The following is an 18,590-nucleotide window of genomic DNA, read 5'->3' on the forward strand; positions in this document are numbered from 1 at the left end:
GCTGAATCATTTTCAATTTAGGTATCCAGAAAGGCAGATTTCTCTTTTGTATTATCCAGCTTTCTGCCCATGGGTGGGGTAAGCAGGTTGTTTCTACACTTCATTTCAAATAGATTTCCTACAAAATGTTATGCTTTGGATATTTGAAAATCTATCCCAGAAGGAAGGATGACTTGACAGAGATTGAGAAACTCAAGAAAAATGCATGTGATTATGCATGGTATTGAATGCATGGCTCAAATGACTGCACTACAGTATTTCATCATTCTTTTTTGAGACTGTGTAAGACATGAACAGCCATCTACTAGCTTTGACTGGACTTCATTTTTTATTGCTGAAAATTAAAATTGCTTAGTTAGGGGGTACTAGAAAGGAATGGTCTTCATGATTAAACCAGAATCACTGGGTTATATTCTTTTATAAGTCTTTTATGTACCTTTCTCTATATAATTCTGTTTTCCCAACAGATCACTTGCTATATCTTTTCTTCCTCACTTGGACGTGCTAGGCTTAATGTCAGCAAAATGCTTTGGACTCCTCAACTAAAAGCATGATTCAAAGTATAATGGATTAGCATACTAATATTATAAAAGCCGTGGTCTGTCTGTCTGTAACGCTTTATTTGCACTCTCATTGGCTGTCTCGACAGCCAATCAGAGTGCTTCAGGAGGGTTCAGACTCCAGGTGTCAGGGGTGCCACAGCGGACCGCCACCATGACAGCAGGGGGCCAGGGCCAGTGCAGCTCCCCTGCTCCGTGGGGGAGCCGTAGGCGGCGATGGCGGCACAAGGGAGGTAGGGAACAGTGTTGGACCCATGGCAGGAACATGAGGGAGGGGAGGAATGCGCCTGGGCTGGGCACTGGCCCACTGCAGCATGGAGGAAGAACAGGCCCTGATGCCATGACGGCGGGGACAGTGCATCTGGCCTCGGGGGCACCCCCGCCCTGCTCTCAGGAGGTGGTGGTGATGGAGCGGACAGAGTGGGAGACGAGGCCAGAAGTGCTGGCCTCACCCCCTGCTCCCTGGATGCAGCTGCAGCACGGGATGCTGGGTGGCAGTGCTCCACACCCCCCCACCCCCATCATTCAGGGGGAGAGGGCAGGTGGACAGAAGCTGGGCGGCTGGGGAGGAAACATGCCTGGCCCCAAAACAGGCGGGCGGGGGGCTGCACTGGGCCCAGCCCTGCAACAGCAGTTGGGGGGGAGGCACCGGGCCTGGCCTGGCCCTGCCCTGCCCCACCCCACCCCACCCCACCCCAAAACAGCAGCGTGAAATGGCAGGGCCACCGGCCCCACAACAGCAGCAATGAGGGTGGGGGGGCATGCCTGGCCCAGCCCCAAAATGGCAGTGGGGGAGGGAGGTGCCAGGCCCCGGCCCAGCCTGGCAACGGTGGGGAGGAGCCCGGCCACAAAACAGCAGTGCGGGGGGGCACCAGGCCCAGCCCAGCCCCGCAACAGCAGCAGGGAGGGTGGGGGGAGGGCCTGGCCCTGCAGTGGAGGGGAGGAAAGGGGGAGTGGGCCCAGCCCCAAAGGTGAGGGGGAGGAGTGGGGGCCGGACACAGGCCTCTGTTCCCTCCCGCGCTGCCCCCTCCCCCGTCATTCTTGATGAGTAATTGCTAGTTATTCCAGAATTCCAGTTTGAAGGTGCAGTGTTGCCTGCTGGTCACAGTTAAATGTATTCAGGAATGGTTTAGTTATTTCAAAATGAACCCCAAGATTGTAGCATTTTAATTTAACCTGTTTTTAAACTCCAAGGGCATGTCCCCACATTCAGGGACATATGCTTGCAGCAGCAAAAATAGTTTTGTGCCATTACTTTTTGCCACAGTGCATGCCCCTGCACATGTGCTTTGGTGTGGGACAAACTGCCCTGCTTTGGGGAAACTGCCCTTTCCCCACTCTTCCTGGCATGCTGGAGGAGCCAGGGGGCAACTAAGGGAGTAAAGACACTGGCCAGCAGCCAGTATCTCCCAGGAGGACTAACGCTCCATGGCTGCCGGTGCACGCTCCTTTCATGTGCGTTACACTGCTTTTTTTGCGTTTTATTTTTTCCCCTACCAGGATTTCCTGGTAGCAAAATTTGCAGTACAGGGCACATTTTAACGTTCCAAGAGTGTGGTCTGTGGCACTGCAGAGGTTTGCTGTGCCACAAACCACATGTGTCTGCACATCTGGCTGCAGCCAAGGTAATTAAACTGTATTCTGTTTGGTTTTAGATTATAGATGAAAATTGCAACATTCTGCCTCCTGGAGAAGAAGGAGATATTGCCATCAAAGTAAAACCCAAGAAACCCTTTTGCCTTTTCACAGGATATGCAGTAAGGCTCGCTACAAAATTAAACTGCACACCTATTAAAATCTCTCTTTATCCCTTAACAAACAACTTGAAAATCGAGTTACTTTGCAAAATCTGGATTATTTTTTCAGGGGCTGAAATTGCAGACATTATTATTACCATCACAATTACTGTTGTTGTGATAACATGCCCACATTCCTTTCCCATTGTGCCATTGTACTAACACCCAAAAGATGGTCTCTGCCTCGGCACTTTCTTACAGCCTAAATGCACATCCTATCCCACAACAGACTGCAAAACTAAACACTAAAGCTATATAGATAAAGAAAGAAAAGGAATTAGGAAGTAAAAAAAAAAAATGTAATGATTTTTAAATTCCTGTTCCAGCTGGCCACCTAGAGGTGTAGGCTTTCACACTACCAGAGCTACCAGAGATCCTCTTTAGAAAAAGGAAGATGACATGGTATGGAAAAACCAAGAGGAGCTGTACTAGACAAGAGATGTAAAGAGGCAGGATGAATTAGAGCTGGTGACACTTCCAGCAAATAGTAAATTAACTGAAAAATACATTTTTGGTCATCCCAAAACAGTGAATTCAGGTTGAATTTCTTGAATAGATATGGCTGGAAACATAATTTTCAGAAAAACAAAAAGCCAAATACATGATTGTATGCAAAAGAGATGACTTTGTTCTTATCTAGCAGTCAGTGACCAAGACTATCAACAAATTAGACAAATGAAATATCTAGGAGCATTATTACTAATAACTGTTTGATGAGGGGGGAGATCAGGGTATGGGTACAGAACAGGAGAGCCTACACTTTTCACTGCAGTTAATTTTAGCTCCAAGTAACTGGTGGGAAAGAGCAGGCTACACTTATACAAGACCATGATAACTGATATGGAGGCAAGATACAGGCACTTACTAAGGAAGAGAGACAACTCAGTATCTCTGAAAAGAAAGTATTTAAACTTTTAGGAAGCCAGTAAAAAAAAAAAAGTGAAGTGTGTAAAAGATAATTTAATAAAGAATAGAACGAGTTCTATGAAGAGCTGGGTTGAAAAACTGCAGTGGAAGCCTAATAACTTTAGTGGGCAGGCCATACACTTAAGATGTCAAAAGACAAACCAGCTATGCATCTCCCAGAAGGTCACTTCTATGATGTTCAAACTATGGGCAACCAAGGGGAAGGTGGAGGGATAATACTGAGCAAGACATAAAGGTTTTTAATGTGAGTTGTCAGCGGTGGAGGAAAATTGTGCTAATGGCCAATGCCCTCAAGGGTCTCTAGAGCTAGGGAGTAGTTGCCCCAGCTCTTGCCCAGTAGCTCAAGTGATTAGAGTACTTACTCAGGCCTCTGGAAGACTTTAAATTAGTTTTCTCCTCAGATCTCCCATGGGAGAAACCTGCCTATCAAGCTATAGGGCATGAAGTGGACCCTCGGTCTTTCAGCTTCAAGTTGATCTGCATTAAGCAATTATTAATATCCATTGAGACAGGAACTGGAACCCAGAAGTCCCACCTCTGAGGTGGATGGTCCTGATTATCAAGCTAGTAAGAAATATTCTCTAACTCTGTATCCAGTAGTTATTTAAGGTATTATAAAGTAGCACAGCGAGCAAGACACTCCCAAGAAAACCTTATAAGAGCATTCATCTGAAAAGGCAGAGTGGATTTAATCTGATCAAGTGGAACATTTCCTACAGAATTGGATTTTTCATTTTGACAAGAAAAAAAACAGAAACATTTAATTTGCATAATACTTTTTACCTCAACTACTGGAGACCAAATTGAAGCTATCAAGTCATGCTGTGATTTAAAACAAACCATAGCCAGGCCATTCCAATGCTGCTGCAAGCAAGGGAGAGGAAACTATACAGTGTCTAACTAACACTTTGCAGTCAAATCCAGGAGTCAGATTAATTAACTTTGAGCTATAATTGAGATATATTATATACAGTTCTTTTTTTTTAGCTGGGTAAGCGTAGTCAAGACTTTTCTGGAGATATAAAGGGGCAGAGATAAAAAGGTAACTAAGAGTTGGGCAATCACTCCCAAATGAACTTAAAACATTACATTTAGGAATAACCCGATGAAGTCAAACACATTCTCCTCTCCACTGTGACTGTGCATTTCAAGACAGTCCTCCTCAACGGTTCCAGAACGATGAGGCAAGATGTGCATTTTGCATGGTTCACTATAATTAAAAACAGTTTTTAAAAGTCAATCAGAGACCTGAGCCATGGCATTTCCCAGCTGCTGAATTTTACAATTTTTAGTTCCTGTTTTATGAACTCTGTAGTAAATCCATGATTGTGAATAGGGACAGCATATGAATAAAATGACCTTTGATTCTTTTTTTAAACATTCTGGTATTTTAAGGCAGATTGCCATAGCATGGACTAGTTCAAAACATGGAGGGGTTTTTGTCATATTAAATTATGGGGGAATATATATTAAATGCTGAAATAAGTGTCATATCTCATTTTTACATAAATTAGAAAAATTCATTTATTTGCAGGCAGAGTAACATTTGTCAAATGTAATTTAATGTTAACTAGGATGATCCAGAGAAAACTGATTCTACAATACGTGGCAGTTTTTATATCACTGGGGACAGAGGGTTTGTGGATGAAGATGGATACTTCTGGTTTGTTGGAAGAGCTGATGATGTCATCAATTCTGCTGGGTAACAATTTATGCTTCACATTGCAATGTTAGACTCAAAGCAGGTGTGTGGCAGGGCACCTGATGTGTCTGCCACTTTGAGCTTAAGGGGGAAGGAGTGTGGCAGGGCACTAGATATGCCTGCCACTCTGAGGTCAGGCAGCCTGCTGAGCCACTGGCAGGTGGGGTCAGGCCAAACTGGAGAGTCAGCTGACTGGAGGGCCAAAGCTAGGCCTGGAGGGGGGGCGGGGGGGTGTCACCTGATTATAAGGGTGTATCTTGATTGGAGAAGGACTGGGCATACACAAGATATAAGCCTAGACCCCAAGAGCAGGGTTGGCAGTAACATCTTGGGAGCTGGGGTAGGGACGTCACCCAGCAGGAAGGCTGCAGCTCCTGAATGCCAGCAAGGAGAATGATATCTGGAGGTTTGGGTAGGAACTAAGAGGATGGAGAAGGATCCTGGGGACCTAGTGTGGGGTCCAGAACCCCGAGATGGGGGCTGAGAGTATGTGGGCCTGTTGAGGGGCAAAGAGAGCCATAAGAGAAGGACTGAGTGCCTGAGCCCTGTTGAGAGGCCTGATGTGCCTAGAGAGAGAGAGGCTGAGTGCACGGGGCCTACTGAGAGACCAGGCAAGTCCTGGGAGAGGGGCTTAGAGTTGGTGGGCCTATTGAGAACCTTTGGTGGGTCTGAGAGAACCTCGTGAGCGGGGCAGAGTACAGGGAGTCTACTGAGGGGTCTGGATGTGCCCACAGAAGAAAGGGGCTATGTAGCCAGACCTATGGAAGACTCTGAACCTGCAGAGAGAGAGTGACCCATGGAGAGGCCCAAGTGGGTGGACCCACAGAGAGAATTGGGCTGACAGTTCAAGAACAGACGCTGGGAACCTTGATTGGCCTATGCTGGGGCCAGGGCCCAGGAGGGGCTGAAGGGTGAGAGAGCCCACCGCGAGAAAGCCAGAGCTGGGAGAGCCTGGAGTCTCAACTTGCCTGGAGGCAGGACCAGGGCCTAGAAAAGGCACAAAGGTCTTTGTGTGGTCACAGCCAAAGAGAGGGGTCAGGAAGCATGTACTCCAGGATGACGATGGCTAGTAGGAGTCTGAGAGCGAGTTGAGGCCAGGGATTTCATAGATTTCATAGACATTCGGGCTGGAAGGGACCCTGGAGGATCAGAGTACAGCTCCCTGCCCCAGGGACAGGAAGTCAGCAGGGATCATAGGATCCCAGCAAGATAAGCATCCAAATGTGTCTTGAAGGCATTCAAAGTGGGTGCTTGAACCACCTCCGGCGGCAGTCTATGCCAAACCTTGGGGGCTCGGACTGTAAAGAAGTTCTTCCTTATGTCCAGCCTGAATTGGTCACAGTGGAGTTTGTGACCGTTTGATCTTGTCATCCCTTGGGGTGTTCTGGTGAAGACATTCCCCCAGATCCTGACGAGCACCCCTGATAAATGTGTAGGTGGCCACCAGATCACCCCTGAGCCTGCGCTTTTTCTAGGCTGAAGAGTCCCATGGCTCTCAGCCTCTCATCATAAGGTCTGTTTTCCTGACCTCTGATCATGTGCATGGCTCTCCTCTGCACTCTCTCAAGCTTCTCCACATCCTTATTGAATTGTGGAGCCCAAAACTGGATGCAGTACTCCAGCTCTGGCCTCACCAAGGCTGAGTACAACGGGAGAATGACATCCCAGGATTTGCTTGAGAAGCAATCTATGGATGCAAGCCAGCGTTTTGCTTGCTTTACTAGCCGCAGTATCACATTGAAGGCTCATGTTCATCTTGTGGTCAATCATGACCCACAACTCCCTTTCATCTGTAGTGCTAACCAGCGTAGCACTGCCAAGCCTATAAGCATGCTGCAGGTTTTTCCTCCCAAGGTGGAGAACCTTGCATTTTTCAGTGTTAAACACCATCAGGTTCTCACATCATTGATGAAGATGTTAAACAGTACAGGCCCTAGGACAGAGCCTTGAGGGACCCCACTGGTGACCGTGCACCAAGATGATTGGCTTCCGTCAACCACCACCCTCTGGGTCCTACCGCAGAGCCAATTCCCCAGCCAGCAGATTGTGGTGAGGTCGAGGCCGCAGTTAGCCAGTTTAGCCAAGAGGTGATCATGGGATACCAGATCGAAGGCTTTTTTAAAGTCAAGATATACAACATCAATCTCTTCCCCCTTGTCCTGGTGATGGGTCACCTGGTTGTAAAAGGAAACGAGATTGGTGAAGCAAGACCTACCCACAACAAACCCATGCTGGGTATCCCTCAGGATATTGCTGTTAGCTAGTCTGTTAAGGATGGCCTCTTTGATAATCTTTTCCAAGACCTTCCCCAGGATAGAGGTCAGGCTGATGGGCCTGTAGTTTACCAGATCTACTTTCCTCCCTTGAAGATTGGCATGACATTGACCTTCTTCCAATCTTCGGGCACTTCACCAGAGCACCAGGAGTTTTCAAAGATCCATGCCAGGGGCTGAGTTATGATGCTTGCCAGCTCCTTGAGTACCCTTGGGTGGTAAACCATCAGGGCTGGCTGACTTGAAGGTATCCAGCCTGTCAAGGTATTCCTTCATGAGGTCAGCTTCAATGGAGGGCAAGGAATCTCCCTCACCCAGGCCTCCCTGACCCACAGTGGGCAGGGGTGTCCCATGGGACTGGTGAAAAACTGATACAAAGTACCCATTTAGCAAGTTTGCTTTTTCATGGGCATCAGTTGTCAGTTGTCCCATCTGGTTTAGAGGCGCCCATAGTTGCCCTTGCTTTTCCTCTGGCTCCCCACATATCTAGAAAAGGACTTTTTATTGTCCTTGATATTTGTAGCTAGCTAGAGTCCATTGCAGCCTTGGCTTTCCTGGTTTGCTCCCTGCAGGTCCGGACGAGAGCAGAGCATTCCTCCTTGGAGGTGGTTCCAGTCCTTCATCCTTTGTAGGTCTTCCTTTTAAGACGCAGGAGGTCCGTCAGTTCCCTGGAGAGCCAAGGGGGCTGCTGTGCCCTTTTGCTACCTTTCCTCCAAGATGGGATGGACTTTGCTTGCGCATCCAGGATTGTTCCCTTGAGGAGCAACCACTCGTCCCTTAGCCAGGGAAGGCTGGGACCACAGTGGTCCAGCAGCCCAGGGAGGGGACAAGGAAGACCGGGACATGGGCCCAAAGGCCCAGGGAGGGGCCAGGGAAGACTGGGACTGCATGGGTCCAGAGGCCCAGGGAGGGGGGCTTGAGCAAGTACAGTGGGACCACAGGGGTCCAGCGGCCCAGTGAGGCATGGGGTGTGGTGCAGGGGTGGATTTGGAGCCATGCAATTTGCCCTTAAGGCTCGAGGTACTATCCGGGGGGCACTGTTGCAGAATGGGGCTCAGCAAGGGGCCTGGGTGCAGGTAGAGGCTGATGGAGGTTTGGTGGAACTGGGTCATATGAAGACCTGCAGGCAGCATCCCTATTATCATATTGACCATCAAGGTGTAGCAGGAAAGATGGAAAGGCACCCTAGAGACAGAACAATGCACGGTCATAGAGCCTCCAGGGGAATATCACAGCTGTCCCTGGAATCTGACCCTGTGACAGTGATACACATACAGCTGTGTTCATTTGCACACTTTATCAAGTACCAAATGTATAAAACAGCCTCTTTTTCATTTTAAAGATACCGTATTGGACCGTTTGAAGTTGAAAGTGCACTGACAGAACACCCAGCAGTGGTAGAATCAGCTGCTGTCAGCAGCCCAGATCCCATCAGAGGAGAGGTACAGTTTTAGACAGAGAGAGAGAGAGAGAGAGAGAGAGAGAGAGAGGGGGGGTGTGTGGGGGTGTGTGTGTTAACACATACAAAACTGAGCCCTAAACAGAACCTTGATTCTCAATAGGCTACTACAAACTGTTTAGCAGTCATATCCATAATACAGGCAGTCCTCGACTTACAAAATTTCAAGTTACAATGTTTCGCACTTATGTTTATAAATTGACACCCTGTTTCAACTTTACGACGTCAGTCTCGACTTTATAACGCTTGATCCGATGCGACGCCACGCCAGCGAACAAGTTCACTGCTACACTTACCTCCCTGGAGAACATCTGTCCAAACTTCCCTGGATACTTTCTTTAAAAAAGCAGACAAGACTCCAGGAAAACCTGCAGCCAAGACTCCTGAGAAGACTCCAGTCAAAAACCCTTCAAAAATTCTAACCAAGAGCCTTTCAAAAAGTCCAGCAAAGTCACCTCAAAGAAGTCCTTCCAAATCAATATGATTGCTATTTACAATATAAATACATTAATGTAGCTATATTACTATAACTGATTAAGTAAAAAATTCTGGGGTATTTTTCGTGAAAATAGGGCATCAGGCCTTGGTTCAGGAACCAATCCCCATTTATAACATTGTTTCTTATGAGAAAATTGGTTCCGAGTTACAATGTTCTGACTTAAGACGCGGTTTTCAGGAATCAATTGTGTCGTAAGTCCTAGGACTGTCTGTATTTATCTGAATGCAAGGAAATATTTGCACAGTGGAGTACAGTGTCCTATAGTTAATATGGCGATACAGTAAGTAGCAGCTACATTTTATCATTGTGCAGCCAAAGTGCTTATGATTTTTCATGCTAAGACTTGCAAACACTTTAGGTTAGAATTGCATATTGAAGATAAGGTTGGCTTGAATTTACTTCTTTTTACACATAGTACGCATACAGGTGCTGTTCTCTAGATAAACTGTCCATACAAGCCTTACCTGAGTAAAGTGTTCAGAGCCTGCCTATAAATTAGTGATTTTTTAGTTTGTCAGCAAATTAGTTTTGTTAAACATTACAATCCCTGTACTTTATTACAGGCACTTAATTTCAGCAGTATTTCTTTTTTCAAGGTGGTGAAGGCCTTTGTAGTTTTGGCACCTGACTACCTTTCGCAAGATCCAGAAAAACTGATCACCGAGTTACAGGACCATGTAAAAAAAGTCACTGCCCCATACAAGTATCCTAGAAAGGTAAATGTTCAAATGGGCAGGTATTTTTGACAAATACATTACAATCACTTAGCAGTGTGGAAAGTTCTGCATATATGCACTTTATTGTATTCCCACATCTACATTCATAAGAAACTAACAGAGAAGAGACAGGCATTATGGAGATTACTGAAGCAGAAATCCAAATCTGATGAACAGTCACAAGACATCCCTGTGCAGCCATATACTGGTATACTGGCTCTATAATAATTGGTGGCAAGCTATTTGTCAGTACTGCACCACCAAGCATATCACTGTAGAGAATGATGGAAAAGCTGGAGAGTTTAGTGAAACATTCAGAGGAGGGCCACCTGCTTGGTGAGAGGGCAGCAGGATAGGCCCTATGAGGAGAGACTGAGGGACCTGAACCTGTTCAGCCTCAGCAAGAGGAGGCTGAAGGGGGACCTGGTGGCTGCGTACAAACTCATCTGGGGAGATCAACAGCAAATAGGCAGAAACCTTTTCTCCCCTGCACCACCTGCGGTGACAAGAACAATGTTAATAAGCTGATGGAGAATAGGTTTAGGTTAGAGATCAGAAGGCAATATTTTACAGTTAGGGCGTCCAAAATCTGGAGCCAACTTCCCAGGGAAGTAGTCCTCGCCCCTACCTTGGGCAAATTCAAGAAGAGGTTGGATAATCACCTGTCTCGGGTCTTGTGAACCCAGCATTCATTCCTGCCTGTGGCAAGGGGTCAGGCTAAATTATCTGTTCAGGTCCCTCCTGACCCTAGCTACTATGAAACAAGAAACTGCAAATAATCACCCCAAGGAGCTCCTAACCCAAGGAACAGAATATCTTAGTTACAGAAAGAATAATTTAATATTTTATACAGTGGAAATATCTAGCAATTGGAAGGCAACCAGTAAAAGTTAGACACTAAGGGCACCTATAGACGTACGTTGAGGCTGCTCCAATGCACTGCAATTACAACACATTGGAGCAGACTCAATTAATCAAGTCTGCTGGAGCGTGGTAATTACTGCACTCCAGCAGACTCCAGCGTCACGTGCATCAGCATCCCCGTACTAAAAAATGGTAGCAGGAGTGCTTTAACTAAAGCTTGTATGATACGCTTTAGTTAAAGTGCCCCCACTGCCATTTTTCAGCGTAGGAACAGTGATACAAGTTACACTCCAGGTGCTTCAATAAAAGCAGCTCTTGGAGCTGCTCTCATTGAAGTGCCCTTTTGCTAATTAAAGTACCTCCTGCAGCAAGTGCATAAACAACTTAAAGCTTTTTGTACATCACAAATATCAGGTTACTTTTCACAGACGTGGACTGAAAATAATTTGACTTGTAGGCACAGCACTGCTAAGAAGTTTGAAGGTTTCAAATATAAACCTTTGCTAAATGTATTACTGACAGTTCTCTCTCCCCTCACTTACATTCCTTAAACAGACCCAAAGAAAAATCTTTTATTCTCAATAATTATAATTCCATATCTTCCAAGTAAAGACAAACTAAAATATTTAAGTGCATTAGATGAGTGCATCTACTTGTTAATTTATTGTGCATTGATTTGTAATTTCTTCTCTTGTCCAATAGATGGAGTTTGTTCAACAGCTGCCAAAGACAGTTAGTGGAAAGATCAAAAGAAATGAACTGCGTAAGAAAGAGTGGGAGAAAATTTAGAATTATCTAAGCATTTATTTTGCATTATTCGTTTTTACAAAGGGAAAGACTTCTTTCTCCTATTGCAATTTCTTGTTCTGTTCCTTGGTTCTATTTTAAAGTGCACAGATCTAGAGCATCACAGTACATTTTTTGCGTCTCCAAACCTCTGCTGACCTCAGCCGGAACTTGGATGAATAAGCAATGTAAGCTTAGGCCTTTGGTGGGCATCTCTGTAGTTGAGCATTTCTTTTTCCATGTGTTCTAGACCTAAAAAGACTGAAAACATTTTGCCAGAGATAAAAATTCAAGTTTTAACAATAACACCTATTGTTTAAGTACACAAATATGCAGGAAAGAATATACACAGACAATAGGAACCAAGTGGATCTGTATCCAAAGTTTGTATCTTAGTAGTGCCAGGAACTAACTGTCAGCTAAAAAAAAGCACATAGTTCTTCCTGTATTTTGTGCAATCAAATATAGTAATCCTGGATTTTAAGGCTGTCTTCACCATATCTCCTCATACACACTTATGAGAAAATAAAACTTTGAAAGGAAAATATTAGGTGATGGTAGTTTTCTATATCCATTAGTTTTAATTAATGCAATGTTTATGTACTCCTAGTTCACAGCTGTCAGGTAGTTTGAGTTAATCTTCTCTACAAAAGTATTTTTGCTACTTTACATGTTTAATACATCCATTATTACTAACTGGTAACCTAAGCATATATTTAAAAGACAAATGTCTCTACAATTGACAGAACTCATATGTACACTAAGTTATAGATATCACTATACCTCTCCCTAATATTTTCCTTTAGATAGCTAAGCTCCCAGGGTTAAGTTTTCGGTTATAAAAATTGCAGAATATAAGAATAGAAATTAATGAAAGAGCGAATTTACAAGTTATCCCTCGTATTGTGATATTATCGGTTATTTAATAAAGATTAGGTCTGCATAAATATATACATTGTCATGACACTGAACTGGCCCACATATTGTGATGTGAAGTACAATGCAGAGATGTAGATGTAACAACAGCAGAAGCCTTAATATTTTTTTTATTGCGTTTTTAAGTTTATTTACTTGATAAAATGTCAGAGGAATTTATATTACATTTTTATACGATTTCAGTAGTAAAAAGTGTTATAATCATCACCACTGCTTCAACTACCATGGAATGAAAAAGAATTAGATATGCATACATTGTAAAAAAGCGCAAGTTGTGAATACATTTTTCATTAAAAAAAAATTAAATTAAAAAGCACTTGTATACAATATTTGTATTACACCAAAGCTGGTGTTTAAGTATATTTGGCTATTAAAAATATAAAAGGCACAATAAAATAAAAATGTTAAAATTTGTGATGCCAGCTACTTATACTTTCACATCAGCTCAACCAACCTTCATAAATCCTCACACTTCATCAATATCTGAGTTTCCATTATTGTATCTAGCATTTTAACTTATGTAGCTCTATCTGTTTCCACGGTTTCCATTTTGATCTGCAGTAGTCATTTCTACTTCATTTGCAGGACATGCAGATCTATGGCACTATCTGACTGCTCTTTATGTAGTAGTAGCAAACCAGAAAATTAAAAGAATATTCACGTTCTCATCGAAGGCCTCAGACAAATATAGTTCCTGTGAGAAGAACTTCCTGATATATTGACACATGATCTTGGAGATGTTAAATCATTTACAGTTGGGGACAAATGATTAGCAGATCTCTCCTTTAAAAGGGCATGTTCCCACTTGAAATATCCACAGCCTCTCTTCTTCCCTTCATGTTTTCCAACAGGACAACTGTAGAATGTTTTGCCATGATTTGGACCATTGTTGGACACATTTAGTCTTCTAGCTCTTCGACCACAATTACATAAGGGTGGGGTCAATTTTTCACTTTTCACTGCCCTCATAGATTGATCCATGTTGACTCTGGGATTTAAAACAAAAGGAGGAGTGTTGTATGAGCTTGAACTTCTTAAAGGCAGGAACTGATCAGGAGATACAGTTTTATCTTCATATACAGTAAATGACTGCTTTTTTGCTGGTGGGACAGTTTCTGGATTAGACAGCTTTCTTTTAGGAACTTCAGTAGAATCTTTTCCAATTAACACCGTACTTGATAAAGTAACATCTCCTCTAGCAGGTGGTAACTTAAAAGACGAACAATTTGGAGTCTGCTTTTGGGCTATTCCTACATTATAGATGGTAGTATTAGGACTTTTGTATACAATAGACTTTGAAGATCCCAAAGACACAGCAGTTTCTCTCAAATGTTCTAAGTCTGAATGCGCCACAGCTGGTTCTTCCAAAACCATCACTTCTGCTGGAACTGAGAAAGTCTCTGTAGTTGGGTCATCTTTCAGTTGCACAGAGTCTGAACTGTGTTCATGCTGAGATTCTGGTATTAAAGCTACATCCTCCCAATCAGTCAACATGGATAAACAGTCAGAACTAGTACTTATATCCCCATCAGAGATATTAACAGAGGAGATAGTAGTGGAGACAAGCACCAGCCCTGACCCAGGCGCTGAAGAGTTGTAGTTAGAGGTAGAAGTAAGGTTTCCATTTAATCCTTTTTGGAAACCAGTCAATAAACAACCACGAGGAGTCCGTGGCTGTCCAAGAAAAGGAATTTTATCAATTGTGACAATGCCATTTGGGGCTTGACCACATAAGTCAGCCTTTCTTCTGCAGGCAGATGCAACATGGATATTTGTAGAGGAACTTGTACAACTGGATTTTTCCTGGGCCTGTATCTCTGCACTGGAATTTATAATTGTTTCAGTAACTGTATTCCGTTTGTTCTCAGCCAGGCAGCTGCTGTTGCATATTCTATCTTTACATAAAGTTTCAGTGCCATCGTTACTTTCCACTGGCTCATCTTCAGTGGGGTTTATATTCAGACATCTTGAAACTGAATTCTTCTTTGGCTGCACCTAGGAATTCCATTAACAAACTGAGATTTTGGAAAATGGATGTCCAGAAGTCGATGTATGAGAAAAGAGATGTCTGCCTTATTAGTGCCCTAACACAATTATTAGTGTCCTAACACAAATTACATTCAAAGTCTTTGTTCCATTATTTCAGTGACCTCACCATTTGACTGTATTCCAGGACTTGAGGCAAGAAGAAAGGAACAAATGAAGAACTCACTAACCTTATCTAAAGATTTGGTAATTTCCAGCATGCATCCATCACAGATCATCCTCCAAGCAAGACGGGCAGTGTTCCGAGAATCATCCAGCCCTTTGGAAGATGTGTTATATTACTTTCTTATTTTTAAAAATCACTACTGAGAGTAGCAAATGAGTGGCATAGTAAAATTTAGATAAGTAAGCGAAGTCAATGCTCAGTAAGTGTCACCGAATACTGTCATTGTATCACTGCCTTCGCTTACCTATTTACTCAAATATAAGCTGACCCCCCAATAATTAGATTCTATTCATGGAAAAGTTATAAATATATTATAAATGTTCCAGGTATAGAATCTAATCATTAGAGGTTTGCCTTGCATTTGCCCCCCTCCCACTACTACAGCAAGGAAAAAATGGAGATGGGGAGGTCAGGTAGTCCCCTTGCCTTCTGCCCCACCTACTTCTCCCCCTGCAACTCCTTCCACTGCCCTTACTGCCAGATCCTGCTCTTCCTGAGCACAAGGAAGTGAGGCAATTTTGAAAACAATGACTTTGAAACAAACATACCTATAGTAATTTAGTTCATCCAGAATTTATGTATTTTGCCTTTTTTGGAAATTGCCACAAGTTTTAGCATATGTACTCCAGAAACACACTTTTACCCAGAACTTTTTAACCTATATATTACAAACTTTTTTTAAAATTTCATTTTCAGAGCCAAATCAGTTCAAAATTAAGTTTCAAATTGCAACTGAGCAGAACTCAATTGTTCAAGTCTGTGTAGAAACTTCTATTATTATTATTATTACTATTAAATTTCATGTCTCAGGCCAAATTAGCCAAATCCGTCCCAAATTCCAATGACTACTTGGTCATTCAAATCTGTGTGGCGCTACCACTGGCAAGTATCGTCCCTCCCAGACTCTTTGGCCTGGGGCTTCTGATACTCCCAAACGCACGGCTGGCATTCTACGTGCAAGCCTGCCAACAGGCCAAAGGAGCAAGCTAGGAAGAAATTTCCCATCTCTGCAAAATAGGCACGTAGCTGAGATTCTTCATTGGGAAGCTTCAGTAGACTCTCAGAGGGAAGACCTGTCCTTAAAGCACTGAACAGGTCTCCACCTTCTACTATACAATGCCATTCAAGGTTATCTGACCTCTGCAGGAAGCTACACTCATGGTACTGGTCATGCAAACCACTTCATGGTATCTCCCCTACCAAATATGCATATGGGCCAAAAGGCTCACAATTTGCCACATACTTCATTGGGCTGAGCCCCAGCAGAGTCAATAGCGTTTCAAGCCATAGTGACCCTATAGCTCAGAAATGCTCAGTATGTGTGTGTACTCCCCATAAAGGATCTATGTTCTAATAACCCCCACCACTCATGACTAGAGCTGGGTGTTCTTGTTATGAGTCCTGGGATCCTCCAAAATGTATATGCAGATGGGGCAACAGAGCAACCTGATCCAGCTTCACCTCATGGAGGACAGGGCCTCACTAATCACATGTAACAGGCTGAAAGGAGGTGACAGCAGGATTCTGGGTGAACAGTTTGGGGCCCTGCTTGATGAAGTTTACCAGATATTTGCGGAAGGCTGGTGAAACAGGAATTGGAAATGGGAAAGGAAGGCACAGCTCAGTGGGAAATGAAAAGGAAGCTAAAATATATTCAATGCAGTGGCTCACATGACTTGAAAAGGAGTCAGTGTTGAGGGGGACCGAGTACAATGAATATTACTATGTGGTCAGTTGGGCTGTACTAACCTATTCTTATGGTAGGTTCCCATCAGTATGTTTGCCCAATATGGGCCAAATGTTTTATGGTCATGGTCAGTGTTGGCTACTTTTAATTTCATAGTTGGTATCTATTACTGAGCACATGCTGTTTTTGGCACCAGTTTAATAACAGATAACATGTTATTAACAGATAACAGGTTTCCTTGTATGTGAATGTAAGAATAGGAGCTTTTCTCCCCATGCTGACTAGGGAGAAAATACTCTGTCTTATGTTCACATAAATATGGTAACTACCCACATTGAACTATTTATCGGGCTACAGCAAACACAGTGCCCATTCAAAAGCTTCTGACTTATGACCTTGTCATTCAAGTTCTCTGCACAAAGCACTGCAATGGACTTCAAGGAGAATACAAGAGTTTCATAGCTAATGATCTTAAGAATCAAATATCTGAGATGAAACATCCAACCATCTGAACCCTCTAGCTTCTTTATTCAGATTTTTTGTTAGTGTGGATCACATCACATGGAAATAAGTAAGGTTGTAATTTCTGTATTTTAGCTGCTTTTATAAAATACTTTATAATAATGCTGGTCAGCTCACACTCACCAGAATGCTCCCGTCCTGCAAACTCTATCCCCAAATCCTGTAAAGCGCCATTTAACCCTTTAGGCCTTCTACTGTAGAAGTTCTAAGAAAAAAATGCAATAATTTTAGAAAATACATGAAGCACAATATCATCTTACATACAATAAACCTCACAAGGCCCTTGTGAGACAAGTGCATTCTAATGTAGTTGGGTTACATAAGATTAAGTAACTTGCTCTACAGCAATTTAAAATTGCAGAGATTCCAGTCTCCCAGTTTTGGGCTAAAAACTATCCTGTACACCCCCCTCAAGTTTGTCAGTTACACATGTGTGATTCACAGCAAAGGAAGAGGTAAATGAACAATCTTATGGGAATACAACTCTAAGTCGTATGATTACATTCATTTAACTTGCTGTATATGTTGCAACAGCAAAGGCCTGCTAGTTATTTTAAATTGGGCACAGGTGCAAGCTTCTTTTAAATGGAAAACAAAAAAGCATTTCTAGAAACTACTGGTATTTCTTGTTCAGGGACAATGAAAACTGACTCTATTACAAATAATTTACACCCAGTCAAGAGCTTAACAGGTAAAACTAAGGTCTGACATTAAAATCTGTATAGCTCTGGGCTTATATCCTTCTTTCCTGTTGCCAAATACAATAAGTATGTGCGCGCGCCGGGGGGGGGGGGGGAAGCAATGCTTTTTACTTAAACATACACATGTACTACTTGGTTGTAAACCTGGATATACAATTTACTTTTAGGTGACTAAAAAATGTGTACCCATAAAATCTATTGGATTCTCAAACCTTGTACGTTGCTCTGAGATCAATCCAAGAGTTTAAAATATCAGGTTTTCGCAGCTGCTTTCTTTTACACTCATAATGCAAACAAACTCCTAGATCCCAGTCTGTACAAGAGATAAAAGTAAACATGATATAGGACAATAACATGACATAGTGCAGGTAAAGCAAAGATAACACAAAACCAGCTTCAGAGCCTACAGACCAAGATGCAAAAAATATAAAATCTATTCATTTTTATCAGTACAGTCCATCCAATTGTATCTTTTTACAAGAGAGTGTAAGTTGATAGCATGGGTTCCTAAACGACACAGCAGAGAAACAGCAGGAACGCTATAATGACTGAGACCTAACATTGGGACAATGATAACACTGGCAAGAGTTAGAGTGGAAAAGTTTGCATTAATGCTGTGAGGGCTAAGCTAAGAACATCATTTTTTCATAGATTCATAGATGCTAGGGTCAGAAGGGACCTCAATAGATCATCGAATCCGACCCCCTGCATAGGCAGGAAAGATTGCTGGGTCTAGATGACCCCAGCTAGTTGGATATCCAACCTCCTCTTGAAGACCCCCAGGGTAGGGGAGAGCACCACCTCCCTTGGGAGCCTATTCCAGACCTTGGCCACTCTAACTGTGAAGAAGTTCTTCCTAATGTCCAGTCTAAATCTGCTCTCTGCTAGCTTGTGGCCATTATTTCTTGTAACCCCCGGGGGCGCCTTGGTGAATAAAACCTCACCAATTC

At 43.2% G+C, this 18,590-nt stretch overlaps 2 protein-coding genes across 5 annotated transcripts in view; one reads left to right on the forward strand and one right to left on the reverse strand.

Annotated features, from left to right (window-relative positions):
* ACSM3 (acyl-CoA synthetase medium chain family member 3) overlaps window positions 1-11,837 on the forward strand; it is a 37,865-nt gene extending 26,028 nt beyond the window's left edge. The window contains exons 11-15 of the mRNA XM_006026096.3: window positions 2,216-2,317; window positions 4,858-4,985; window positions 8,601-8,700; window positions 9,813-9,932; window positions 11,499-11,837. Coding sequence (XP_006026158.1) covers window positions 2,216-2,317; window positions 4,858-4,985; window positions 8,601-8,700; window positions 9,813-9,932; window positions 11,499-11,585 — 537 coding nt within the window. The 3' untranslated portion in view covers window positions 11,586-11,837. The remainder of the gene's footprint in view (window positions 1-2,215; window positions 2,318-4,857; window positions 4,986-8,600; window positions 8,701-9,812; window positions 9,933-11,498) is intronic.
* A 774-nt stretch (window positions 11,838-12,611) lies between these two features.
* The window catches only part of ERI2 (ERI1 exoribonuclease family member 2), a 62,676-nt gene continuing 56,697 nt past the window's right edge, over window positions 12,612-18,590 (reverse strand). For all 4 annotated transcript variants that reach the window (XM_025207002.1, XM_025207003.1, XM_025207004.1 and 1 more), the window contains 4 exons: window positions 17,853-17,953; window positions 17,063-17,144; window positions 14,735-14,823; window positions 12,612-14,513 (listed from right to left, as the gene is read on the reverse strand). In XM_025207002.1, coding sequence (XP_025062787.1) covers window positions 13,176-14,513; window positions 14,735-14,823; window positions 17,063-17,144; window positions 17,853-17,953 — 1,610 coding nt within the window. In that variant the 3' untranslated portion in view covers window positions 12,612-13,175. The remainder of the gene's footprint in view (window positions 14,514-14,734; window positions 14,824-17,062; window positions 17,145-17,852; window positions 17,954-18,590) is intronic.

This window comes from Alligator sinensis, unplaced genomic scaffold, assembly GCF_000455745.1.
Source record: "Alligator sinensis unplaced genomic scaffold, ASM45574v1 scaffold330_1, whole genome shotgun sequence".
Classification (NCBI taxonomy): domain Eukaryota; kingdom Metazoa; phylum Chordata; order Crocodylia; family Alligatoridae; genus Alligator; species Alligator sinensis.